Below are 25,609 nucleotides of genomic sequence, written 5' to 3' on the forward strand. Positions count from 1 at the left end.
TGCAAGTTGCAGTGCAACTTAACTTGGGCTGCTGCACACAGCAGGGGTTCCCCGACATTCGTCACCTTGTTACTCTCCACGCGCAGCGAGATGGTCGTTCAGCGCATCGCGATACTTGAAGAGCGATTCGACCGCGCCCGGACGCCACGCGCGGCGCGAGAGCGCGACGCGCCCGTTCTCCGCACGCTCGTCGCTCACGCGCACCGCGAGGTAAGCGCACTGATGGCGCCCGACGGTGCCCATGCTCTGCATCCTGTGCGGTTCCATGCACGCCGTCGAGTAGCAGCACCCATAGAGCCACAGCGGGAAGCTGCGCGGGCCCTCGCACAAGATGTCGCACGAGCTCGGCAGCGTTTTGATGTCCTCGGGCGAGTGCACCTCGACCGGCTGCCCCTCGTCCTTCGCTCCAACTGACGCTCCGCCGCCGCTGTCGGGCCCGACGCCGCCCGACGACGCGATGATCTCGTACAGCACGTCCTGTCGCAGTACCAAGGCGCGCTGCACGCTCGACGCCGGGAAGACGTAGCGCTTCAGGAAGTAGTCTCCACAACACGGCTTCGGCACGACGGTCGTGCAGCCCTCCTCCCGCTCGACGATGAGCTCGCTGCGATTGATCGAGAAACGCATCGGCGTCTCGCACAGCCCGAGCCAGCGCAGCCCATTCGGGAAGAAGCAGCACGTGCAGACCAGGTGGACCGGCCACGTGCACGTCCCATAAGTCACCATCCAGAAGTTCGCCCACCACGCCATGCCGTGCGCGCCCGCCATCTCCTCGGCCGTGACGGCGACGATGGGCTCAGCCACGTCCCCAGCCTCCGCCACGACGGACACTACTGGCACCACGCCACTGTCCTCGGCCGAACCATCGGGAGAAATTTTGGCGCCGGGTTGGACGGTTTCCACGCTCATTTCTCGCAGGTTCTCTCGCGTGCCGATCAGCGCGGCGCGCGGTGGGGCGGACAGGAGCACCGGGATGGCAGATTTGGATGGCTCAGTCCTGATGACCGCGGCAACACCCTGCAAGTTGCAGCACAACCACCAAAATAAATACAGCCTTTCTTCCCGCTTCTGACGAGGTCCACCAGCATCGCTCGAGGTATCGTCTTCGTCGCGCAGAAAACTTGATCTTGAAGAACTTACAACTAGCTAAACGGGGAGGGGGGTGGCGGCGCCGGCCGACTCGGAGGAGGACTTGTCTTTGCCTCGTCGCAGTGGGGCGCGCGCCGGGCCGCGGCGCGCTTAGCCCATCATGTCGTCGCCCTCCTCGTCCTCGTCGAACTCGCCCTCCTCCTCGGCCGTCGCGTCCTGGTACTGCTGGTACTCGGAGACGAGGTCGTTCATGTTGGACTCGGCCTCCGTGAACTCCATCTCGTCCATGCCCTCGCCCGTGTACCAGTGGAGGAACGCCTTGCGGCGGAACATGGCCGTGAACTGCTCGGCCACGCGCTTCCACGTCTCCTGGATCGCCGTCGAGTTGCCGATGAACGTCGTCGACATCTTGAGGCCCTTGGGCGGGATGTCGCAGATCGCCGACTTGACGTTGTTCGGGATCCACTCGACGAAGTACGACGAGTTCTTGTTGATGACATTGAGCATCTGCTCGTCGACCTCCTTCGTCGACATGCGGCCGCGGAAGAGGCACGAGCACGTGAGGTAACGGCCGTGGCGGGGGTCCGCGGCGCACATCATGTTCTTCGCGTCGAACTGCTGCTGCGTGAGCTCCGGCACCGTGAGGGCGCGGTACTGCTGGGAGCCGCGCGACGTGAGGGGCGCGAAGCCGACCATGAAGAAGTGGAGGCGGGGGAACGGGACCATGTTGACCGCGAGCTTGCGGAGGTCGCAGTTGAGCTGGCCGGGGAAGCGCAGGGAGCACGTCGTGCCGCAGAGGGCCGCCGCGATGAGGTGGTTGAGGTCGCCGTACGTCGGCGTCGTGAGCTTGAGCGTGCGGAAGCAGATGTCGTAGAGCGCCTCGTTGTCGAGCGTGAAGCACTGGTCCGAGTTCTCGACGAGCTGGTGGACGGAGAGGGTCGCGTTGTAGGGCTCGACGACCGTGTCCGACACCTTGGGCGACGGGATCACCGAGTAGGTCGACATGACGCGGTCGGGGTACTCCTCGCGGATCTTGGAGATGAGGAGCGTGCCCATGCCGGCGCCCGTGCCGCCGCCCATGGAGTGCGTGAGCTGGAAGCCCTGGAGGCAGTCGCAGGACTCGGCCTCCTTGCGGACGACGTCGAGGACGGAGTCGATGAGCTCGGCGCCCTCCGTGTAGTGGCCCTTGGCCCAGTTGTTGCCCGCGCCCGTCTGGCCGAAGACGAAGTTGTCGGGGCGGAAGAGCTGGCCGAAGGGGCCCGCGCGGACGGAGTCCATGGTGCCGGGCTCGAGGTCCATGAGGATCGCGCGGGGCACGTAGCGGCCGCCCGTGGCCTCGTTGTAGTACACGTTGATGCGCTCGAGCTGGAGGTCCGAGTCGCCGTGGTACGTGCCCGTGGGGTCGACGCCGTGCTCATCGGAGATGACCTCCCAGAACTTGGCGCCGATCTGGTTGCCGCACTGGCCTCCCTGGATGTGGACGATCTCGCGCATGGTTGCTTGGTGGTGTGTTGTTGGAAACGAGGCAAGGCGCTGAAACGAAGGCGTGTGCGCTGCTTTCGGTTGTGCCTTGATATACGGCTTTGGATCGAAAATTCAAGCATTTTAGTTGCCCTCGCTCAAATGCCACAAAGGAAAAGCCGAGCACGTCGCGCCGCCAATGGCTGCTTTGAACGGCGCCGAATGGGACGCGGTGTCGCCGCGCGTGGACGCGGTGCTCGTGCTCTACGACCACGACGGCAAGACGCCGAAGCGGCGCCAGTTCAAGACGCTCGACGAGGGCGTCGTGGCCTTCGACCGCCTCCAGCAGTTCCACGCGGCCCTGCGCGTGAAGCACCGCGCGCCGCCCAACGCTGAGGTCATGGTCCTCTTCGCGCGCGCGTCGCGGCGGTCCGACGTCTGGTACGCGGCGCGGTCCTCCGGCGAGGGCGTCGCGGCCGTCGCGCTCGAGAACTGGGTCGGCCTCCGGCGCCTGGCCAAGTTCGAGGCGGGCTCGTCGCGCGTCGTCGCGGTGGTCGGCGGGTGCCTGCTGCGCGCGCTCCTCTGGGTCTTCGTCCAGCGCAAGCCGGCGACGGCGGCGACGCCGCGCCCCTGGCCGCCGTGGGTCGTGCGGCTCCTGAGCCTCGGGCTCGAGTTCTTCTGGCCGACGATCCGCGCGACGATCAACAACAGCGTCAACGTCTTAGTGCTCCCCATCGCGAACGCGGCCATCGCGCGGATGGAGAACCGGGCCATCGACAAGCTCACGAAGCTCGAGCTCGACATCGGCTCCGAGGCGCCGACGCTCACGTCCGTCGCGGTCGCGCCCTCGCTGACGGGCTACGACTTCGTCGACGTCGACGTGGGCGTGCTCTACCACGGCTACCGCGTGCGCCTCGACATGGAGGCGAACCTCGGGGGCGACGAGCTGCCGGACGTCGAGGGCCAGGTGTCGCGCTTCGGCGTCGAGGGCGCGCTGCGCCTCAAGCTCGGCCCGCTCACGACGGGGCTGCCGTGCGCGTCGCTCCTCCGGTACGGCTTCCTGCGCAAGCCGACGCTGACCATCAACTCCGAGTTCGGCGTCCACGAGGCCGTGACGGCGCTGCCCGTGGGCATCTCGCTGGGAGCCATCGACCGCTTCATCCAGCGCCTCCTCGACGACGTCATCGCCGCGCGGCTCTGCTGGCCCGCGCGCGCGACCGTCGATTTGGCGACGCTCTTCCTCGGGCCGGACCGCGCGCTGGACGTGCTCCCGGAGGAGAGCGCGCGCGACGCGTCGCACCCGATCGGGCAGCTGCGCGTGGAAATCGCGTCCTGCGCGAGCCTGCTCAACAACGACGTCGGCGGCAAGTCGGATCCCTACGTCGTCTGCACCTTGGGCGCGACGAAGCGGACGACGACGACGATCCACGACGACTGCGACCCGGCCTGGGAGCACCCGGCGACCTTCCTCTTCGACGTCCACGAGTCGAGCCAGGAGCTCCACGTCGCCGTCTTCGACTCGGAGGACGACAACTTCAACACGTTCGCGGACGCGCTCCTGGGGGTCGTCGCCGTGCCCATGTCGGCGCTCTACGACGCGGGCGACGGGAGCGGGCCCGTGGAGCTCACGCTGCCCCTGGACTGCTCCGTCTACGACGGCAAGCTGAAGGCCTACCACGCGACGCGGACGCCCGAGCCGTCGTTCGTGACGCTCCGCGCGATGCTCGACCTCGACGACGAGCCCGACCGCGGCGCGGCGGGCGCGCGCGCGGCGAAACTCGCGGGCGCCGCGGCGGGGGCCACGTTCGTCGCGCTCACCTACGCCGCGACGACCGCGGCGCTCCACCGGTCCGCGCTCGAGGCGCTCGCCCTCCTCCAGCTCCACCTCCTGAACGCCGCAGTCGCCGCGGCCGTCTTCGCCCTGGCCCTCGGGGCGCTGCTGTAGGACTGGCGGCGCCGCAATGTAAACACTTTCGATTGAAATTTCTGTTGGAAACATTTCCATAACAGACCACTCGCTGCCTCCATTATTTAATCTACTGTCGGGATGTGTTACCCGATAAGGGATGAGCCGCTAAGTGAGCCGCTCGCGACTAACTCGCGGCCGCGCCTTCTTGAAGCCTCGGTGAAGGCAAAATTGAAGCAGATTCCCGCTCGATCGCACTTGCCGCAATCGAGTGGACTGCGGCGCGCGGACCGCGCACGATTCCGGCGTCCCATGGCATGCCGACTTCACTTCGGGCGAAGATTAGGAAAGTATAGGGACAACCGACACTGCTTTTGGGGAAGAAACTTACACGTGGAATCTCATTAGATGAGCCCGGCCGAGAGACGACGCTCGAAAAAACGCCGCGCGCCGCGCGCGCGCGCGCCGCGGTCCCCCGCAGGCCCCATGTTCAACTGCTTCACGCCGCGGCGCGTCGTCGTCGGCGTCGACGTCGGCACGGGCTCCGCGCGCGCGGGCGTCTTCGACGCGGGCTATGGAGTCGCGCCTGGCGACGGCGTCCGCGGCGATCCGCACGTGGACCTACGGCGAGGGCGACTTCGTCGAGCAGAGCGGCGACGACATCTGGCGCGCCGTCTGCCTGAGCGTGCGCGAGGCCGTGTCCAAGGCCGGGTGCCCCGCGGAGGCCGTCGTGGGTTTGGGCTTCGACGCCACCTGTTCCCTGGTCGTCGTCGACGGCGCGGGCGCGGCCGTGTCCGTCGCCGACGAGCCCGTCGTCGCGGGCGACGACGTGCGGAACGTCGTCGTGTGGATGGACCACCGCGCGACGGCGGAGGCCGCGGCGATCACGGCGTCGGGCCACGGCGCTTTACAATGCGTCGGCGGCGTCATCAGCCCCGAGATGGAGATGCCGAAGATCGCCTGGCTGAAGAAGCACAAGCCCGAGTGCGTCGCGCCGGGCTGCCGCCTCTTCGACCTCGCGGACTACCTGAGCTGGCGCGCGTCGGGCGACGGCACGCGGTCGACGTGCACCGTCGTCTGCAAATGGAACTGGCACCCGAAAAAGCACTGGGACGACTCGTTCCTGGCGGTGTGCGGCCTCGCGGACCTCCGGCGGTCCTGCGACATCGGCGGGGCCTTCGCGGCGCCGGGGGCGGCCGTGGGCAACGGGCTGACGGCCGCGGCGGCGCGCGACCTCGGGCTGCCGCGGTCCGTCGCCGTCGCGTCGGGCATGATCGACGCGCACGCGGGCGGCGTCGGGTCCCTCGCGGCGTCGGGCGAGCCGCCGGAGCGGACCGTGGCCATCATCGCGGGCACGTCGTGCTGCATCATGGCCACGAGCCGCGAGGCCGTCTACGCGCCGGGCGTCTGGGGGCCCTACGCGGGCGCGATGGTGCCGGGCACGTGGCTCAGCGAGGGCGGCCAGAGCGCCGCGGGCATGCTCCTGGACCACGTCGTCGCGTCGCACGCCGGCAGGCCCGTGGACTGCCCGCCGGGCGAGGTCTACGACTTGTTGAATTCGCGGCTCGACGCGCTCGCGCGCGAGCGGGGCGTCGCGGTCTTCGAGCTCGCGCGGCACGTCCACGTGGACCCGGACTTCCGCGGCAACCGGGCGCCCCTGGCGGACCCGTCCCGGGCAGGGAGCGTCGTCGGTCTGAAGCTCGATCCGACGCTCGACAACCTGGCCGTCGTGTATCTGGCCACCGTGCTCGCGTTGGCCTACCAGACGCGCCACGTGCTGGAAGTGTTGGAGGCCTCGGGCCACGCGCCCTGCGCCGCCGCCGTCGTGACGGGCGGCATGGCGCGGAACGCCCTCTACGTGCGCGCGCTCGCCGACGCGCTCGACGTGCCCGTGTCGCTGCCGGAGGAGGCCGAGGCCGTGCTGCTGGGCGCCGCGGCGCTCGCGGCGACGGCGGCGAACGCGCACCCGACGCTCCTCGCGGCCATGGCCGCCATGACGCGCGCCGCCGACGTCGTCGCGCCGGACCCGAAGCTCCGGACCTTCCACGACGCGAAGTACGACGTCTTCCGCCGGCTGAGCGACGCGCAGGCCGACTTCAAGCGGCAGATGGCCGACGCCTGACCCCCCATGTGCTGTTGTGTTGTGCTCGTTCAAAGTAAAGTAAAGACGTGTTAGTCCGCCTTCGGCCGCGCGCGGCGCCAGGCGAGCCGCGCGAACACCGCGGAGACGACAAGCCCGAGGCCGGCGAGCGCGGCCATCTTCGCCGTCGCGCGGCGGACGTCGCGCTTCTGCCACGCGCGGATCGAGTCGACGGACTTGGCGAGCTGCGCGAGCGTGTTCACGAGCGCGACGACCTCGTTGCGCTGGAGCACGCCGAGCCCGAAGGCGTCGCCGTCCGCGAGCAGGATCTTGAGCGCCGTGCCGAGGCCCAGGATCTGCAGCTTCCCCCAGAGCCGGCACCGCTCGCAGGTCACGCAGTCCATGATCTGCGACACGTTGCGGAAGCGCGACAGGAACTGGCCCCGGAGCTCGTCGACGTGCTCGCGCGCGAGCGCGCGCTCCAGCGGCGACATGCGCGCGTCCTCGGGCGCCGCGAACAGGAGCGTCTCGTCAAAGGCCGCGCGCGCGGCGTCCGCCGCCGCGCAGTCGCCGCGCGCGTCGAGCGGCGCCGCCTCCGACGCCACGAGCCGCCGCACGAGCGCCGCGGTCATAGCGTCGTCGGCCGCGTCGCCCGTCGCGTAGTCGTAGTCGACGAGCTCCGCGCCGGCCCGCGTCACCTGGGTGGAAATCAAATCTTCAACCCGAATTCCAATGTGCGCGTATTCGAATGCTTTGACACTTCCGCCGCGCTTCGAGAACTCGACGAGAGCAATCGATCCGTCCAAAAATCAGCCAAATCGACTTCGATGTGACCGAGCGAGAGAATTTCAAAGTTTGGTCGGGACGTCCCAAACCAGCGGTTGAGTTCCACGCGGCGCGTCACCGCCCGGAGCACGAACAAGTACGCGAAGTAGAGGTTGTCGAGGCGGTCCCGGTGGCCGCCGACGCGGTCCACGAAAAGGGCGTCGTTGACGAAGGGCGACGACTGCGGCGCCGCGTCCGCGACGCACGTGTCCTCGCCCGGGAGGCACTTCTCGAAGAACGCGCCGAAAAACGCCGAGGACCGCCGCCGGAAGTCCGCGGGCGCGGACCGCACGACGTCCCAGAACCCAAAGTCCGACGTCGCGATGTGCGTCGAGATCGACGCCTGGAGGCCCGACACGAGCTTGTAGAACACGCGGCGCTCGAGGCACTGGCCCTGTATCGAGGGGGCGCCCGTATCTCTCACGACGTCGCGGCGCCACGCGAGCACGAGCTGCTCCTTGGGCGACGGCGCCTCGTCGAGGTCGAAGCAGTTCTCCTCGTAGATGGCGCGCCAGATGCGCCGCGCCGGCTCGCCGTCGTAGCCCGTGTGGCCCTCCGGGTTCGCCTTGAGATCGACGTAGATCATGCCACTTTCGTCGTCGGGCTGGTCGATCCAGACCTCGTCGCCGCCGCTCTCGGACCAGTCGACGGTCGCCGCGAAGGACCGGTCCACGGCCGCGTCGGGGCCCGCGTCGACGGCCTCGCAGAGGAAGCCCGGTAAGGCGTCGCCGCCGCCTCTGCCGCGCCACTCGGACCGGTTCCGCTCCTCCTCGAGCCACGGCGCGGGCACCTCGTCGTCCGCGCAGCTCTCGACGGCGCACTCGCGCCGCGCGCACATGCCGTCGTCGGGCCAGTAGGGGCAGGGCCGGTCCAGGGCGACCTTGAAGTAGCGGAAGAACGACCGCCGCGTGAGGTCGCGCAGGAGCGGGCCGAAGAATTCGCTCGTCGCGTCGTCGGCCGTCTCGAAGTCGCAGCGGCAGTCCTCGACGGCGCCCTCGCGCGGCGCCATCTCGCACATGGACAGCGCCGTGCGCCGCAGGAACGACGGCGCCTCGCCGCGCGTCAAATCCGCGGCGGCGAGGGCCAGCAGGAGCAGGCGGCGCATGATGTCGTGCGCGTTGCGCGCGCGCACCGGAGTCGTCGACGACGCGGCGACGCGCAGCGGTCGAGACGCGACGCGTTCGTTGCCGGCCGCGTCCGCTGGGCCGTGGAGCGTTCGACGGTGATCCCGGCGGCGCTCGACACCTGGAAGGTCGAGGCAAACCCATGAGCTCAGTTCAGCGACGGCTTCAGCAAAGCTCGTCGATGCGCTGAGGCGTACGCGTCTGCCCACGACTAGTACGCGATCTTAAAGCCGCCGATGGTCTGCTCCTTGGGCCCCTCGGTCATGGTGCACTCCGGCGGGAAGTCGTGTTTCTCGCCGTCGGCGGCGAGGGGCAGGTCGAAGACGTCGAAGAGCGGGAACGGGAGCGCCGGGTCCGCGTGGACGTGGAGGCAGCCGTCCTTGAGCTTGCGCACGTGGCAGCCCGACCGCCCCTTGAGCGCGCCGTCGGCCACGGCGGCGCCGTCGTGCCACCGGGCGCCCTCGGGCACGAAGTCGACGTCGAGGCGCGCGAGCTTCGCCGGAACGCCCTTAAAAAAGAGCGCCGCGACGACCTTGACCTGTTTAGCGTCGGAGAAGTGGAGGAAGCCGTCGCGGACGTCGAGGTCGGACCCGCGCAACACGCCCGCCGCCTCCCAGGCCGCGACGTCCGCCGCGACGGCGATCTTCCACAGGGTCACGGGTTCGACGTACGCGTCCTCGCACTTCTCCGTGTTGAGCGCCGCGGCGGCGGCCCGCGGCGACAGGGCCTCGGCGGCGTCCAGGCTGTCGCCGCCCGCGGCCTCGGCGCGCGCCGTGTGGGCCATGGGCGCCGCGGGCTCGTCCGGGTCGTCCGGCACCGCCTGCTGCGTCCGCGGCGTCGCCGCGGCCGTCGCCGCGGGCGTCGCCCAGGAGCCCCAGCCCGCGTCCTTGCCCAGCGACGGCGCCGCGGCGCCCCCGACCTTGCCCGTGCCGCGCCGCGTCGCGAAGCGCACGGACAGCGGCCGGCCTTCGACGGAGACGCCGGCGAACGCCTGCACCGCGGCCGCGGCGTCGGCCTCGGTCGCGAAGGTCACGAAGCCGAAGCCCTTGCTGCGGTTCGTCGCGCGGTCCGCGACGATCTTCGCGCCCTTGATCTCGTAGCGCTCGAACATGGCCCGGAGCCCGGCGCTCGTCGTCGAAAAGGGCAGGTTGCCCACGAAGACCTTGTCCGCGCGGTCGCCGTCGGCGCCGGCCGCGGCCGGCGGCGCGACGCCGGCGAGCGCCGCGCGCTGCGCCGCGTTGAGCGAATCGCCGCGGCGCGCGAGGTACTTGCGCGTCGCCTCCTCCTTGTTGGACGTCATCTTGCCCCCCGGGTGGGCGAAGGTTTTTTTTGGTGGCGGCGGCGGCGGTTGTTGTGCGTCCGCGGCAAATCGCGCCGCGCGCCGCGCCTTCTTCTTCTCGTCGTTGTCCATGTCCGCGTAGTCCATCGGCGTGCAGGCGCTGGGCGTGGCGCCGGAGAGCTTGGAGTAGCTAATTGAGTAGCTCGCCGAAGTCATGCAACTTGCTGTTCAAGGTGCAGGGAAATGAACCGAGTCCTGCGCCGCCGCGCCGCGCGGCGACCCCGGTCCTTACCGCGTCGTCAGCGCGGCGTTGAGCGCGGAGAAGTCGCCGCAGAGGAGGGAGCCGCCCTCCTCGCCGTCGTCGACGCGGACCGCGGCGTCGCCGCCGCCGCGCCAGTCGAGCCGCGCGGGCGCCGTCGCCGGTGCGCCCGCGAGGCGCGGCGGCGAGCTGCAGGCCCGCGCGCGCCACTGGTCCTCGTTCTCCGTGAAGCGGGGCACGTCGCCGAGGAAGGTCGCCTCGCGCGCGTCCGGGTCGACGCCGGCGATCCGCTTGAGCCAATCGGGCCGCGCGTGGACGTCGACCGTCGCGTCCCACGCGTCGGAGCCGGACCGCGCGTACTCCGCGTAGCGGTCCGCGATGAGGCGGAGCACGGGGCGGACGACGTCCGCGTCGGCCGGGTCCGTGAAGTTGCCCCGCGTCGGGTCCCGGAGCAGCTCCGGCGAGAGCACGGGGCCGACGCCCGCGTCGCGCGGGTCGTGGTGGTAGCGGAAGCGCACGCTCCGCGGGCCCGGCCGCCACGCGCCCGTCGAGAACTTCTTCGGGGCCAGCGCTGCTAAAATCTCGAGGCGGCACCAGCCGCGCGCGGCGTAGGTCTCGAGCGTGCCCGCCGTCGGGAACACCGGGTTCTTGAGCGACTCGCCGTAGAGCTCGAGCCACGCGCGCTCGTCGCGGACCAGCGGGATGAAGCGGCTGCAGAGCTGGGCGTAGTAGCAGAGCGAGTGGATCGCGTTGAGCTGCTCCCTGCGGTTCGCGCGCGCCTGGGGCACGGACACCAGATCCCACCAGATCCAGACCTCGTCGACCGCGGCCGGGATGCGCATGTGGCGCCGCATGTTCTTGAGCCACCGGAGCTTCGTGTGCCGCGCGTTGTCCGGGTGCGGCGACTCGCCGAAGGTCTCCCAGTTCTGGGAGATGAAGTAGGTGAACGCGGAGTTCGGCGCGGCGCCGTTGGGCGTGAGGACCTCGAGGAGGCCCGCGTCGAGCGCGGCCTCGTGCGTCGGTAGGACGTCCAGGTCTCGGAGCCGCGACAGCGGGATGACGTAGCACGGGTAGCGCGCCGTCGTGAAGGAGATCGTCGGCTCCCGGACGCTCGCGGCCCGCGACGGCAGGAGCGACTTGCGGAGGCGGGCGGCGGGCGCCGTGACCGCGTCCGCGAGCAGCTCGACGACGGACCCGCGGTGGCTCGCGACCTCCGCGAGCGTCGACGGCTGCTTCCCGAGCTGCTCGTTCGCGCGCGCCATGTCCGGCACGAGCTTTAGCGAGTCGCGCTCGAGGGTGAGCAGGTCCGGCTCGTAGCGCGTCCGTAATCGTAAGACGTCTCCGCGGAGCTGCGCGACGTCGAGGTTGCCCTCGATCTCCCGGAACTCCATCTCCCGCAGCCTCAGCTCGTTGAGCTTCGACTGCGAGCGGTCCCGCAGGAACGTGATCACGAAGGTCCCCAGCAGCACGGCCATGACGGCGAAGAGCACCGCCGCGAGCTCCTGGTTCTCGTAGCCGAAGGGCCGGTTCTTCACGAGGAACGCGGAGACGAAGACGACGAAGACGGCCCAGTTCGCCGCGTGGCTGAGCACGTTCGTGAGCCGGTCGTTGTAGAGGCTCAGGTCCCGCCCGACCATGAGGAAGGCCATGCTCAGGAAGAGGCCCGCGGACGCGCGGAGCCCGCCCGTCGCCTTGCCGCAGAACGACACCGCGACGATGAGCGCGACGCGCCGCGCCATGTCGTAGGGCTCGCCGTAGAGCATCGCCGGCCGGTACTTGCGAAACAAGAACGAGATGGCCTCCAGGTCCGGGTCCGCGTCGCGGATGCGCCGCGCGGCGTTCTCGCGCTTCGCCGGCGGGCAGATCTTCGCGCGGTAGCGGAAGAGGATCGCGAAGTAGCTCGCGGGCGTGCCCAGGGTGACGACCGCGAGCATGGCGCCCGCGTAGGCGCGGTAGACGCCGTTCGTCGCCGTGCCGCAGCGCTTCGACACGTCCGCGGCGACGTAGCCGTGGCTCCAGGCGTCGTCGTAGCGCTCGCAGCGCCGCAGCACCTCGGCGATCGTGTTCGACGTCGCCGGGTAAACCACAAAGAGGCAGAAGAGCGCGGCCCAGGCGTGGAGGCCGAGCACGCCGCGCGCGCGCGGCCGGAGCCGCGCGTGGAGCGGCGCCGCGGCGCCGAGGAGGAGCACGACGGTGATGGGCGCGACGGTCTGCATGAGCAGCTTCTCGTAGATGCTGTATTTCACGATGCAGTTCGCGGGCAAGAGGCCGAACTCGAGCTCGAAGAGCTTGAGGAACTTGAGCGCGTCCTCGACGGCGCGCGGGAACTTGACGTCGAGCGTGTGGTCCACGGACGCGATGATCTGGAACGCGGCCCAGAGGATGGGCACGCGCTCGCTCGACGCGCCGCGGTAGACCGCGGACGACTGGAGCTGCACCGCGTGGTCGCTCGCGTATTTCGCGCCGTAGGCGAACGCCGCGACCGCGGCCGCGAGCGCGGCGACGCAGACGGCGACGGTGAGCGCCTCCTGGCCCGCGCGGCACCGCTCGCAGACGAGGGACGACCGGTCGAAGTAGTAGGTCGGGTACGCGCAGGACGCGCAGCCCGGGCCCTCGTGGCCGTCGCGGCAGAGGTCGTCGCCGACGCCCGCGCCGCCGGGGCACCAGCGGTCGCCGACGCAGCGGTAGAACGCCGACGCCGTGGCCGCGGACCGCCACCAGCCGCGCTCCGCGTCGAGCGTCGCGAGGAGGCGGTCCCCGAGGGCCGCGCCGCCGCAGGCCATGCCGTCGCGGCACGCGTAGCACGACCCGGCGTCCCAGTACTCGTCCGGCGCGCAGTCGACGCAGACCGTGTTCCCCGCGTCCTGCGCCGCCACCTCCATCTCGCCCTCGCCGCAGGCCCGGAACACGACGTCAAAGGCGACGCCGTCGCCCGCGAGGCCGTCGACGAAGGCCGTCGCGTTCAAAGTGGCCGTCGCGCCCGCGCGCCGCGTCGCCACGAGGCCGTCGAGGCTCGCGCAGCCCTCGACGAAGCGGAAGAGGTTCGACGACACGACGACGCGCTCGTCCGCGCTCGACACGGCGAGCAGCGACGACGACTCGGACGTGACGACGCTGCCCAGCGCGTCGAGGAGGCAGAGCCGCGCGGCGCCCGACGCGAGCGCGTCGCCCGACGACAGCGCGTAGGGGCCCGGCGTCGCCAGGACCAGCGTCGCCGCGGGCGTCGCCGTCACGGGGCCGTAGGACGCGCCGTTGCCGTCCAGGACGACCGCGGACAGGTCGACGCCCGAGTCCGCGAGGAACGCGACGCCGCCGCCCGCGGCGGCGACGTTCCCCGTCGCGGACGTCGCCGTCTTGCGAAACGACGCGTCAAAGTCCACGGCCGCGCCGACGCCCGGGGCCACGGCCGTCGGCGGCACCGCGTAGGTCGTCGCGCCCGAGACCTCGTCGCGGAGCAGCGCTTCGAACTGGCCGCCCCACCAGCCCTCGCCGTGGACCGTGTCCTCGGCGACGAGGCGGTAGGTGCCGTCTTCCAAGCACAGGTCCGCGACGAAGCCGCGCTGGTTCGCGACGAGGGGCACCTTGGCGACGAACGTCGACGCGTTGCCGTCGACCCGGCGCAGCTCGAGGCCGCCGACGCCGTCGTTCGGACAGACGCAGCCGCCGCAGTCCCAGCCGCCGCCGTCCGGGTCCTCGCTCCAGAGGCAGGACGTCGGCGTCTCGTCGCAGGTGCCGAAGGTGATCGTCGCCGCGGCCTCGCGGTCGTTGAGCGGGCACGCCTGGCTGTAGTTCGAGTCGTTGCGGCCCGTCGTGAAGCGCCAGTCCGCCGCGACTTCCAACGTCACGCCGCACGCCGCGCCGAACGTCGTCGCCGCCGCGTCCATGCCCGCGAGGATCAGCGCGCCGCCGTCGCCCGCCGCCTCGTTGCCGTCGAAGGCGACGCCCGCGAAGGCCGCCGTCAGCTCCCAGGCGTAGACCGCGCCGCCGTCGTCGCCCGCGGCGTTGCCGGAGAAGGACCCGAGCGTGAACGTCCGGTCGCCCTGGGCCGCGCTCTGCATGATGACCGCGCCGCCGTTGCGCGACGCCGCGTTGCCGCGCAGCGCCGACGCGACGACGGTCGCGCGGGCGACGCCGGCGAGGGCCAGGGCGCCGCCGTCGCGCGCGGCGCCCGCGGAGAGGTCGCAGCGAATGAGGTCGAGCTCGCTCAGGAGGTTCGTGAAGACGTGGCCGCCGCTGCGCGGCGCCGAGTTGCCCGCGAGCGAGCAGTTCGTGAGCGACGCGCGGCTCAGGGCGTCGACGTAGACGCCGCCGCCGCCGGCGATGCCGTGGCTCGTCGTCGTCGCGGCGTTGCCCTCGACGAAGACGCCGACGGCGTCGACGGACGCGCCGTCGAGCGCCGCGACGGCGCCGCCGACGCCCGCCGCGTTGCCCGCGAAGACCGTCGCGCCGCCGCCGTCGTCGTCGACGACGAGCGCGGCGTCGACGTAGCGCCGCGCGTCGTCGCCCCCGCGGAGCTCGAGCGACAGGACCGGCGCCGCCTCGCCCGCGCGCCGCGCGGTCAGCGCCGGCGCCGGGTCGACGCCGTCCCAGTCGGTCAACCCGCCCGTGCCGCACTCCGCCGGGTCCGTGCGCGCCGTCGCCGCGTCCGCCCGGAGCTCGTAGGCGCCCGGCGCTAAACAAAAATCCCAGTCCGCGCCGAAGACCGCGCGCGCCGCGAGCCGCGCGCCCCGCGCGTCGACGTAGGCCCCGGGCCCGCCCGCCGCGCTCCAGAGGACGAAGCGCGCGCAGCCGGCGTAGGTCACCTCGTCGTCCTCGTCGAGGTTGAACCCCTCGAAGGAGAGGCGGTGCCAGACCTGTGCCGGAAACAACCAGTGGAACGCCCTGTCCAGCCAAAACTTCAAACCTCTCGAGCTCGGTCACATCGAAGTCGATTCGACTGATTTTTGGACGGATCGCTTTCTCTCGGCGAGTTCTTCTTGGCCAGTGAAAAAAGTACGTCGAAACTGTTCGAATACATTCATTTTGAAGTCGTGTTGAATTTTTTTGTTTCCTGCCCGGTGCCAGACGCAGCCCGTCGACGCGAGCACGGACGAATCGGCGTCGGACGCGGCGACGGCGCCGCCGCTCCCCGCCGCGCCGCCGTCGTTGGCGAGGAAGGTCGCGCCGCGCGCGACGACGGCGGACCGCAGGCCGAAGATGGCGCCGCCGCCGGCCGCCGCCGCGTTGCCTTCGAAGAGGGCGGCGCCCGCCGCGACCGCGGTGGCGTCGACGGCGTACGCCGCTCCGCCGAAACCGCCGGCCGCGTTGCCCGCGAGCGCCGACGACGCGACGCGGAGCTCCGAGTTGACGACGGCGACGGCGCCGCCGCTGCCCAGCGCGGCGTTGTCCGCGAAGCGCGACCGCGCGACGACGGCCGTCGACTGCTCGGCGACGTAGAGCGCCGCGCCGTCGCCGCCGGAAACGGCGCGGGCGACGGTGACGTTGTCGAAGGTCGCCGCCGCCGTGGACACGTAGAAGCCCGCGCAGGCGCCCGTCGCCGTCGCGCCGCGCACGACGGAATCGGTCACGGCCAGCGACGCGACGCTCGAGACGAAGACGACGGCGTAGCCGTCGACGGCCGCGCGCTCGACGACGACCTCGGACCACCGGACCGCCTGGACGCTCAGCGTCGCGACGGCGCCCGCGCGGAGGCCCGACGAGCTCCCGCGGATCGTGACGCGCGCCGCGACGAAGGCGCCGCCGTAGGCCGCGGCGATCGCGCCGCCGCCGTTGCCCGCGGTCGAGTTCTCGAAGACGCAGTCGCTGACCGCGAGGGACCTGGGCAGGACAAGAGAGATTCAACGTCGCTTCAACGTGAGTGTTCCGCGCGCGCGCGTTCCGAGAAAAGCATCCACGCTTCGAGACCGTTCCGAGAGATGATCGCTCGTCCAAAAATCAGCCGAAACGAGTGGAAAACGGCCGAGAAAGGAGCCTTTGAAGTTGGGAATTTCGCACTCTTGTCCTGCCCTGCGAGGGACCCGAAGACGACGACGGCCAGCGAGCCGCCGCCGGCGAAGGAGTAGGACCCGACGAACTCGCAGCCCGCGACGACGACGGCGACGCACTGGACGCAGGCGATGGACCCGCCGTTCGACGCGGGCTGCCAGAGGTCCACGAACTTGCTGTTCGCGACGGTCAGCGACGCCGCGCCCGCGCCGAAGATGCCGCCGCCGCCGCGCGACGCCGTGGCGACGTTGTCGCGGATCTCGACGTAGGCGAAGGACGCCGTCGCGCCCGCGTCGGCGAAGAAGACGCCCGCGGCCGCGCCGGACCCGGCGCACTCGAAGACGCTGCCCCCCCGGGCGTAGTCGCCGACGACGGACACGCAGGCGCCGGCGGCGACGACCATCGTGCCGTCGCTCGGGCCCAGCGTCACGTCGCCCTGGAGGAAGACGTCGTGGCAGGGGCCGCCCGCCGTCGCGTTCTCGACGGCGCCGCGCAGGTCCGCGACGCCGGCGACGACGAAGGTCAGCGGCGCCATACTCGGCGCCGACGTCGCCGCGTCCTCCGCGGAGACGCGCGCCGCGGCCAGCAGCAAGATGGCAGCCTTCATGGGCTTGCTAGGTGGCAGTAGTTGGCGGAACCAGCCCCATCGCGATTGATTTTTTGGTTATTGAAGTGTACGCTGAACTTAGAACCCAGCATTCCAGCGTGTAATGATCTCAGCCAAACCCGCAGCTCGCGCGACAGCAAGCAACGACATCACAAGCCCGTGAGGGCCCGTGACACACTACGACCATGAAGATCACGCATCCTTTCCTGCCCTTCCTTGTGCGCAGTTTCGTCTTCGTCGGCGCAGAGGAGTGCATCACCATCGTGATGTCCGACACCGGTGGACCGCGCGGACACGGCGATGGGTGGCAAGGGGCGTCGATGAACGTAAGCGACGCCAGAGACGGCATAGCCGTGTTCACGGGGTCGCTCGACGGTCCCGGTAAGGCGACGGAGCAGCTCTGCCTCAGCGACGGCTGCTACCTCGCGAGCGTCAGCGAGGACGAGAACCCGGATGAAGTGAAATTCGAAATCGACCACCTCTGGTGCGAGCCGGGAGGGTGCTCTCCGTTTGGACCCTGTCCCTTCCTCGTGTCCGGCGGTGACGTCATCGTATGGGGATCATGCGAAACGTCGGCTCCGACAGCTGCTTCTGCGCCAGCCTTCCTCGCGTCCGGCGGTGGCGACGGATCATGCGCCCTCAGCGCAAGCCCGTCGACCAAACCATCTGCGATGATCGGCACGCTCGTGCTCGTCGCGACTATCCATCTGTCTATTTCATCCTGACGTGCGGCCGGCCCGTGGGGCCGTCAGCACCACCACCCAAGGTGAAGTGTAAAACTTCGGGACCCCCGTCGAAAAAGAACAACACGACTTGAATCTTAGAAGTGGGGGCTGAAGAACTCGAACTGGGGCGCGACGAGGCTCGGCATGCGCATGAGGTCCGCGATGGACGTGCCCGTGTAGGCGAGCGGCCGCCGCGTCGTCTTGGGCTTGGGCTCCTTGGCGACGACGGGCAGGAACTTGGGCCGGCGGAAGCGGTGCTTCCGCTCGGGCCGCCGGATGCGCGGCAGGGGCTCGAGCTCCGGCGGGAGCCCGGACTTGAAGAGGTCCGTCTCCGTCGACGTCGGCGGCCGGAGCTCGTCGCGGTGGCCCTGGTTCGACGTGCCCGGCTTGTGCGGCAGGTTGTAGGGCGACGCCGGGTCGTCGAGGGCCGTGTGCAGCGTCGGCAACGGCCGCGGCGCGTCGCCGTCGGCCGCGCGCGTCGCGCGCGGCAGCGCGTCGCGGATCCGCGCGCCGCGGCGGCTCCGCCGCGGCGCGGGCTGGTCGCCGCCGAAGAGGGGCGGCAGCGCGCCGTCGCCCGAGCCCGTGAGGCGCCGCACGGACGCGCGGAGCATGCGCGGCGCGTAGAGCTGGGCGAAGGACGGCAGCGGCTGCTCCGGCTCGTTCGCCAATTTCTTGATGATGCGCTCGATCTCCTCGGGCGGCGCGTTCTCGGCCATCCAGTCCTGGAGCGTGCGCCGCTCTTCGTTTTCGAGCTTCAGGGCCTTGCCCAGGGACGCCGTCGACGCCCCCGCGGGCGGCAGCCGCGGCGCGAGCGTCGTCGCGGACGCGACGTGCGGATCCGTGGGCATGGCGTGCTGGTGCGGCGCCTCGGCGTAGTCGTCGCCGCCGCGCGCGGGCTCGTACATGCTGCCGAGCGCCTCCTCGAGCGCGTCGGCGAGGCCCGGCTGCGTGATGTAGGCCGGGTGGGGCACGAGCTCCGCGTGCTCCAAGGGGTAGTCGTGCACCGACGGCGCGTAGGCGTTGAGCTCGCCGTCGCCGGGCTCGACGTCCCCGAGGCCCCCGCGCGCGCGGTCCTCGGCGTCCGCCGGCGTGCCCCGGCGCGAGCCGCGGCTCCGCGGCGTGCCCGGCGTCGACCGCGGCGTCCGCGGCGGCACGTGGTCCACGGGCCGCCGCGGCGGGAGCGCGGACCCCTGCGCCGGCGTCGGGTCGAAGCGCGCCTGCTTCTTCTCGCGCATGGCGGACCCGAAGGACGGCCGCGGCGCCTTCTTCGGCGAGCCCGTCCGCGGCGGGTGGTGGCTCTTGATCGCCCGCGCCGACGCGCGGCCCGTCGGCAGGGGCTTGGGCCGCATGGTCGACTGGGTCGACGCGGTCACGGAGGACTGGACGCTCGAACCGTCGTCGTCGGCGATGACCCAGGGCGACGCCCTGGGCGCCGCGTGCCTTTGGCGAATCGCGGCGACGGCCGCGCGCGACCCGGGCGCGGGGCCCTCGGCTTTGAGGCGCTTCCTGCGCGCCTCGTCGGCGGCCTTGCGCTCGCGGAGCTGCGCCTTCTTCCGCTCGGCCTCCTCGGCGCGCTGGTCCTGGATCGTGCGCTTCGGGGGCTCGTCCGGGACGCGCGCGGCGTCGTCGCCGGAGCTGAGCACGCCGTCGCCCGGCGTCTTGCCCGCCAATTTCTTCTGCTGCTCGATCCGGCGCTTCGGGTTGACCTTGGGCGACTGGCCCGTGTCGATGCGCGACACGACCTTGGAGAAGGTCTGGAGCTTCCGCGCGGGCTCCTTCTTCCGCTTCGGTTTGGGCGGCGGCCGCGGCGCGGCGGCCTTCGTCGCGCGCGGCGTCTCCGGCTCGCCGTCGTAGCCCGCATCGCCGCCGTCGTCGTCGACGGCGCGCACGACGAAGGCGCCGCCGGCGCGCGCGTCGACGGTGCCGCGGCCGTCGTCGTACGCGTCCGTGCCGTACCTGGCGGGAAAAGCGTGCGACATTCCCAACTTGGGAGGCTCCTCTCTCGGTCAGTTTCCCCTCGTTTCGGCTCATTTTTGGACGGGCGATGATCTCTCGGAGCGCCCTCGAGGCGTGGATCCTTTTTCCGGAACGATCCTGCGCGGAACGCCCATGTTGAAGCGAGCTTGAATCGCCCTGTTCCCGCCCCGGTCCCGTACAGTTCGTAGTCCGTCTTCCGGTTCTCGCGCGGCGGCGGCTGCGTGCGCCGGGGCTCCGGGCTCCGCTCGCGGCTCCTCGGCGTGCGGTCCCCGCGCGTCGCGGACCGCGGCGGCCGCGCGGCCGCCGGCGACTTGATCGCGTCCGCGAGCTTCTCCAAATGCGCGCCGCGGTCGCTGTGGCGGTGCTTGAGGTGGATGGACGACACGGACGCGCGGCGCGACGGCCGCTGGACGGAGTTGCGGCGCCGCAGGGGCGGCGGCGCCGGCTCGGCGCGGAAGGAGTCGCGGTGCTCCGCGTCGTCGCCGTCGTCGCTGTCCTCGCGCGCGTCGCTGTCCGAGTCGTCGTGGCGCTTCGTCATGCGCCGGCAGAGCTTCGCGAGCTTGACCTTGTCGTCCGTGTCCGGCGGCATGTCGCCCAGGGGCACCTCGCTCCGCTTGTCGCGCATGTCGAGGGCGACGACGTCCTCGACGTCGCGGAACTTGCGCGTGCCGTGGTCGTCCTCGTACGTGATCCGCAGGTACAGGCACCGCAGGAATTCCACGTACTCGTCGATGTCCACGGACGCCGTCCACATGTCCACGGTCTCGAAGAGGGAATCGGAAAAGTCCTCGGCCGTCATCTCGTGGTGGAAGTCGTGCTCGAGGTCCGCCTCGACGGCCTCGACGGCCTCGTCCATGGAAAACGCCGACGACGCGAAGATGGCCTTGCAGCAGCACATCTCGAAGTCGTACATGTGCTGGCGCTTGAGGCGGTCCACGGCGAAGGTGTTGAAGAAGGTCATGAGCCAGGCGCGGATCTTGGGCTCCTTGCGGAGCCGCCGCCGCGTCCGCATGTTCCGGTCGTTGTACATCGACATGTCCCCGGTAAAGCGGTAGTCCGCGGCGCCGATGGTCTCCTCGAAGTTGAACTTGCCCCCGGCGGACGTCGCCCGCTCGTGGTCCTGGTCCTCGAAGTTGAAGTGGCGCACGACCTCGGACGTCGCGCCCGTGATGGCGCTGTCGACGGTCGCGTCGACGCTCGCGGCGCCCGAGAGGCTGCCCTGGTCCTCGGACGACGCCATGGAGCCGTCGCGCGACGCGCGGCCCATGGCTCTAAAGTTCCTGCAACGCGTGCGCTCGCCGCACGACACGCGCGGTTCTTGGCACGTCGTGCTAGCTCATCGTTATCGAGAGCGCGGGTAGTTTTTTAGGGGCAGCATCTACTGCTCAAACATCACCTTGGCAGCGATCGGGATGTTGACGTTCTCCTCAGCCTCGGGCACCACCTCCGCCGCCGACCGCGACACCATCATGCGCACCGCTTCGACCATGCGCCTCGCGCTCCAGACAACACGAACGGCGCGGAGAACACACCTGCGACGGACAGCGGTCGCCCTGGCCCCCGACGCCGCCGCGCGCCGCCCCGCGAGCGAGTCGTCGCGACGACGAGACGCGCCGGCCGCCGCGGCGCCGGCCGCCGCGATCCCGTCCGCGGCGCGGTGCGTCGTCGCCGCGACGGAGGGCGCCGTCGTCGCCGCCGGCTTCGACGACGAGGACGACGGCACGTGAGTGGTCCCCCTCCTCGTCGCCTCGTCCCGGTGCGCGCCCGTCCCGCCCGCGCCCCCCTTCGCCCCCTTTCGCCCGCGCCGGACCCCATCGCTTTCCGCCCTCTCGCAGTTAATCCACTACATCCCGCAGATAATGAACATCTCGACCGCCGACCCCTCGTTCCCGCGGCGCGCGCCCCGGCCCGCGGCGTCTAAAGATGACGGTTGCGATTCGCGTTACGACGCCTCGGCCGCGCGCCGCCGCCGCCGCGCCCGCTTCTCGCGCAGCTCCGCGAGGGTCGCGTCGCAGGACGCGTCGCAGAGCTCGCGGGACACGGCGCGCGTGCCCGCGGCGCAGACGTCCGCGTGGAAGAAGTCGCGGATCTCGTCGTCCGTCGCCGCCGCGCTGAAGAGGACCTGGTGGGCCTCCTCGCCGACGGCGACGTACATGGAGAAGTCCGCGGCCTCGCCGCCGGCGGCCCGCGCCTGCCGCGCGTTCATCGCCGCCGCGGCCCTGGGGACGACGGCGTTCGAGAACGCGGCCGTGAACTCGACGGCGACGGCGGCGACCTCGAGCTGGCAGCCGCCGCGCGCGGTGGACGCCTCGCGGCGGTCGCAGTAGCCCGCGGCCTCGAGGAGCCGCCGCGCGCCCTCGGCCTCGTAGCCGCGCTCGATGTCGACGACGTCGAGCCAGCCCTCGCCGCGCGCGTCGCGCGGCGGGTCGTCGCAGTCGTGCGCGCTCTCCGCGCAGTCCCAGGCGATGCCGCCCTCGCGCGCCGCGCGGACGTCGTAGCCCCGGCGCACGAGGAGCGCGACGGTCGCCGCCGCGGCGCCGAGGCTCGCGGCGTCGCCGTCGAGCCAGCTCAGCTCGACCCAGACGACGCCCGGCCGGAGGCCCGGAGGGCGGTCGAGGAGCCGCGCCGCGGACCGGAGCGCCGCGAGCTCCTGGCCCTCGACGTCGACCTTGAGCCACGCGATGGGCCGCACCGGCGCGCCCCAGCCGGCCTCCGCGGCCTCGACGGCGTCGTCGCACCGCACGGCGCGCCGCGGCGTCGACGCGGACGCGTTGAAGCCCGGGCGGCCCGCGTCGTCCGTCGACCAGCCGTCGTAGGCGACCTCCGCGACGTCCGCGGCCGGCGCGCCGAAGAGGGCGATGGCGTCGTCGCCGACGCCGTTGAGCGCCGCGCCGAGGCGCAGCAGGGGGTGGTGCTCCGCGTTGGGCTCGAGCGCGACCGCGCGCGCGCCGCCGGTGGCGGCTAAGAGCGAGAAGTAGCCGCAGTGCGCGCCGACGTCGACGACGACGGCCGAGTCGACCTCCGCGAGCACCGCCGCGAGGAGCGCGGACTCGACGAGCGCGTAGCCGCCCGACGCCCAGACCATGCCGCCCACCGTCGCGCCGTGGACGCGCCGGCCGCCGCCGTCGAGGGGCGCCGCGACCCAGAACTCGCGCGCGCCGTCCGCGGTCTCGGCGCGCGTGACGCCGACGCGGCCGCCGCGCGCGTCGCCGCGCACGCCCGCGGCGGCGCCGAGGGCCGCCGCGAGCTCGACGGCGTCGACGGCGCGCGGCGGGGCGAGCGGCAGGCGCGCCGCGGTCGCGGCGTCCTGCCCGACGCAGACCGACGCCACCAGCGCGACGGCGGAGAGGAGGGCGGCCATCATTGCTGTCGTGTGTCAACGCCGGCGGGCAGCCGCCGCGCATTCGTGCCGGATAATTTCAAGAGCTACCAGGTTGAAGTCCAACAAAAACGGCTCATCTTTTAGAGTGGATGGCATCGAGCTCTCCAAAAGCCTCCGCGTTGGCTCCCTCCGTCGTATGACCGAGCAGCAGGGCCAGACGGAGTCCCTGCTCTCCGTGCCCGACAAGGCGCCGACGCAAAGGATGGACGGCGCCCTAAAAACGCGGGGCATGGCGAAGCTCGCCGGCATGGACCTCGAGGAGCTGCGGCACGTGGCCGACGCGCGCGCCGGCGTCCGAACGGCCGCGCGCGCCCGGGGGCCGGGCCGCGGCGCGCCGGTCCCGCGCGGCGGCGCGGCGGCCGCGCGGGCGCGCGCGGCGGCCGCGCGCGCGCGCGCGGCGACCCGCCGCGCCGCGCGGCCGGCGCGCGCGCGCGCTTCCGGTCCGGGGGCTGCCCCGCGCGGCGCGGTCACGCGCGACCAAAAAATCGTAGGCGGAGCGGCGCGAGCGGCGCAAGGCGGCGGCGCTGTTCCAGGTCATGAAGGCCGTCCACGAGGCCGACAGCCAGGGCCGCCAGCTCGTGACGAACCTGCTCTCCGTCGCGAAGGACATCATGGAGTGCGAGCACGTGACCATGTTCTTCGTCGACGCCGCGCGCAACGTGCTCATCGCCGCGAACCCGCTGGGCACGCGGAGCGACGGCACGAGCCACGACATCGTGCTGCCCATGGGCAAGGGCATCGCGGGCATCGTCCAGGGCGGGACAAGGGTGCGACATGCCCAACTTCAAAGGCTCCTATCTCGGCCAGTTTCCACTCGTTTCGGCTGATTTTTGGACGAGCGATCATCTCTCGGAACGGTCTCGAAGCGTGGATGCTTTTCCCGGAACGCGCGCGCGCGGAACGCTCACGTTGAAGCGAACTTGAATCACCCTTGTCCTGCCCAGGCATCGTCGGCGAGAGCCACGAGCTCATCAACGTCAAGGACGCGTACAACGACGCGCGCTTCGACGTGCAGACGGACAAGCTCACGGGCTTCTCCACGCGGTCCATTTTGTGCGCGCCCGTGCTCGACGCGGGCGTCACGGTTTCGGTGATCGAGGCGCTGAACAAGGAGGACGACCGGGGCTTCGACGAGGAGGACGTCTTCATCCTGAAGACCATCTGCGACGAGCTGCGGGGCCCGCTGCGGCGCGCGGCGGCGGAGGAGGCCTTCAAGCAGCGCGCGGCGGCGACGGACTCGGAGTTTGGGTACCTGCAGCAGTTCACGTCCGCGGCCGCGCGGCGCGGCACCGTCGACGCGGTGCAGTCCGCGCGGTACCACGGCGAGGGTTTGGACGCCGACGACCGGGTCATCGCGACGTTGGAGTGGGACGCGCTCGCCGTCTCCGAGCAGTCGCTCTACCAGGCGATCACGGTCGTCTTCTGTGTGGAAATCAAACACTGGTTCGGGACGTCCCGACCAAACTTTGAAATTCTCTAGCTCGGCCAAATCGAAGTCGATTCGGTCGATCTTTGGACGCATTGATCGCTCTCGTCGAGTTCTCGAAGCAGAGCGAAAGATTTCGGTCCAAATCCTTCGTTTACGCGCACATTGAAGTCGACTTGAAGATTTGATTTCCACGCAGGTCGTCTTCGCGCACCACGCGTCGCTGTCGCGCCACGACTGCGACGAGCGCAAGTTCCAGGCGTTCATCCGCGCGGTCGGCGACGCCTACAACGACAACCCCTACCACAACTTCCGCCACGGCGTCGCCGTGCTCCACCTGAGCTTCGTCGCGCTCTGCCACACGCGGCGCGCCAAGGGGCTCACGTCGCTCGACATCCTGTCGCTCAAGGTCGCCGCGCTCTGCCACGACATCGACCACCCGGGCTGGAACAACGACTTCGAGGTGAACTCGAGCAGCGACAAGGCGCTGCTCTACAACGACGTGTCCGTGCTCGAGAACCACCACGCGGCCTACACGTTCGGGGTGTTGCTCCGGAGGCCCGAGCTCGACTTCCTGGCGTCCATCGCGACCGACGCGAGGAAGGAGCTGCGCAAGGTCGTCATCTCCTGCATCCTGGCCACGGACATGAGCGGCCACGGCAAGCACGTCGACGAGCTGCGGCGCTTCGTGGACCGCCAGGCCTCGGGGAAGATCGTCGACGACGAGTCGCCGACGCACGAGCGGCGCCAGTTCTACATGGACACGATCATCCACCTCGGCGACATGGCGGGCCAGGCGTTGCCGTCCTACGACACGGCGAAGAAGTGGGGCTACAAGATCGTCGAGGAGTTCCAGAACCAGGCGGCCAAGGAGTCGAAGATGGGCCTGCCCGTGTCGCCCTTCATGGCCAAACTCAGCACGGAGGTCGACGTCGCCATGTCCCAGGTCGCCTTCATCGACTACGTCGTCGGGCCCCTCATCACCGTCGTCGTCAGGGCAGGACAAGAGAGCGAAATTCCCAACTTCAAAGGCTCATATCTCGGCCGCTTTCCACTCGTTTCGGCTGACTTTTGGACGAGCGATCATCTCTCGGAACGGTCTCGAAGCGTGAATGCTTTTCTTGGAACGCACGCGCGCGGAACGCTCACGTTGAAGCGACGTTGAATCACCCTTGTCCTGCCCAGGTCGTCGTCAAGCTCTTCCCGGAGCTCGCGGACCTCGAGGCGAACTGCAAGCGGAACCGCGAGCTCTGGGCCGACCGGGCCGAGGAGGCCTCCGTCGCCCAGGAGATGAAGGAGGCCGAGGGCAAGAGCGGGTCCTGAGGGCCCCGCGCGCCCCGGTCCCCCGCGACCCGCGCGCGCGGGGAGCGCCCCCGCGCGCGCGCCCCCGACCCCCGCTCCGCGGCGACGGAGCGTGCTTATATACGACGGAATTTAGAGGGTGGTGTCTACCTCCTCATCGGATGTACTTCATCGTGCGGCTC

The 25,609-nt window shown here is 70.8% G+C and overlaps 8 protein-coding genes across 8 annotated transcripts; 3 read left to right on the top strand and 5 right to left on the bottom strand.

Moving 5' to 3' along the window:
- Positions 1-1,239: 1,239 nt before the first annotated feature.
- On the bottom strand, positions 1,240-2,583 carry AURANDRAFT_25908 (tubulin beta chain; the record flags this gene model as incomplete). The annotated part of the gene is made up of 1 exon (XM_009038502.1): positions 1,240-2,583. One exon carries the CDS (start codon positions 2,581-2,583, stop codon positions 1,240-1,242), a length of 1,344 nt encoding a protein of 447 aa, XP_009036750.1.
- A 166-nt stretch (positions 2,584-2,749) lies between these two features.
- Positions 2,750-4,495, top strand: AURANDRAFT_63900 (hypothetical protein; the record flags this gene model as incomplete). The annotated part of the gene is made up of 1 exon (XM_009038310.1): positions 2,750-4,495. The coding sequence occupies one exon, from the start codon at positions 2,750-2,752 to the stop codon at positions 4,493-4,495; it is 1,746 nt and encodes a 581-aa protein (XP_009036558.1).
- A 447-nt stretch (positions 4,496-4,942) lies between these two features.
- AURANDRAFT_58986 (hypothetical protein) lies at positions 4,943-6,578 on the top strand (the record flags this gene model as incomplete). Its single annotated transcript, XM_009038311.1, has 2 exons — positions 4,943-5,014; positions 5,037-6,578. 2 exons carry the CDS (start codon positions 4,943-4,945, stop codon positions 6,576-6,578), a joined length of 1,614 nt encoding a protein of 537 aa, XP_009036559.1.
- Positions 6,579-6,628: 50 nt separating this feature from the next.
- On the bottom strand, positions 6,629-8,370 carry AURANDRAFT_25681 (hypothetical protein; the record flags this gene model as incomplete). The annotated part of the gene is made up of 5 exons (XM_009038501.1): positions 6,629-7,063; positions 7,142-7,234; positions 7,441-7,542; positions 7,654-7,755; positions 7,810-8,370. 5 exons carry the CDS (start codon positions 8,368-8,370, stop codon positions 6,629-6,631), a joined length of 1,293 nt encoding a protein of 430 aa, XP_009036749.1.
- Positions 8,371-9,395: 1,025 nt separating this feature from the next.
- AURANDRAFT_8994 (hypothetical protein) lies at positions 9,396-9,662 on the bottom strand (the record flags this gene model as incomplete). The annotated part of the gene is made up of 1 exon (XM_009038500.1): positions 9,396-9,662. A coding segment is annotated over one exon (267 nt), but the record flags the coding sequence as incomplete, so codon positions are not given.
- Positions 9,663-17,435: 7,773 nt separating this feature from the next.
- On the bottom strand, positions 17,436-20,584 carry AURANDRAFT_63902 (hypothetical protein; the record flags this gene model as incomplete). Its single annotated transcript, XM_009038499.1, has 2 exons — positions 17,436-19,296; positions 19,497-20,584. The coding sequence occupies 2 exons, from the start codon at positions 20,582-20,584 to the stop codon at positions 17,436-17,438; spliced, it is 2,949 nt and encodes a 982-aa protein (XP_009036747.1).
- Positions 20,585-21,259: 675 nt separating this feature from the next.
- Positions 21,260-22,678, bottom strand: AURANDRAFT_63903 (hypothetical protein; the record flags this gene model as incomplete). Its single annotated transcript, XM_009038498.1, has 1 exon — positions 21,260-22,678. One exon carries the CDS (start codon positions 22,676-22,678, stop codon positions 21,260-21,262), a length of 1,419 nt encoding a protein of 472 aa, XP_009036746.1.
- A 1,709-nt stretch (positions 22,679-24,387) lies between these two features.
- Positions 24,388-25,290, top strand: PDE4 (hypothetical protein; the record flags this gene model as incomplete). The annotated part of the gene is made up of 1 exon (XM_009038312.1): positions 24,388-25,290. A coding segment is annotated over one exon (903 nt), but the record flags the coding sequence as incomplete, so codon positions are not given.
- Positions 25,291-25,609: the final 319 nt, after the last annotated feature.

The sequence above is a fragment of the Aureococcus anophagefferens genome, assembly GCF_000186865.1.
Source record: "Aureococcus anophagefferens unplaced genomic scaffold AURANscaffold_8, whole genome shotgun sequence".
Taxonomy (NCBI): domain Eukaryota; class Pelagophyceae; order Pelagomonadales; family Pelagomonadaceae; genus Aureococcus; species Aureococcus anophagefferens.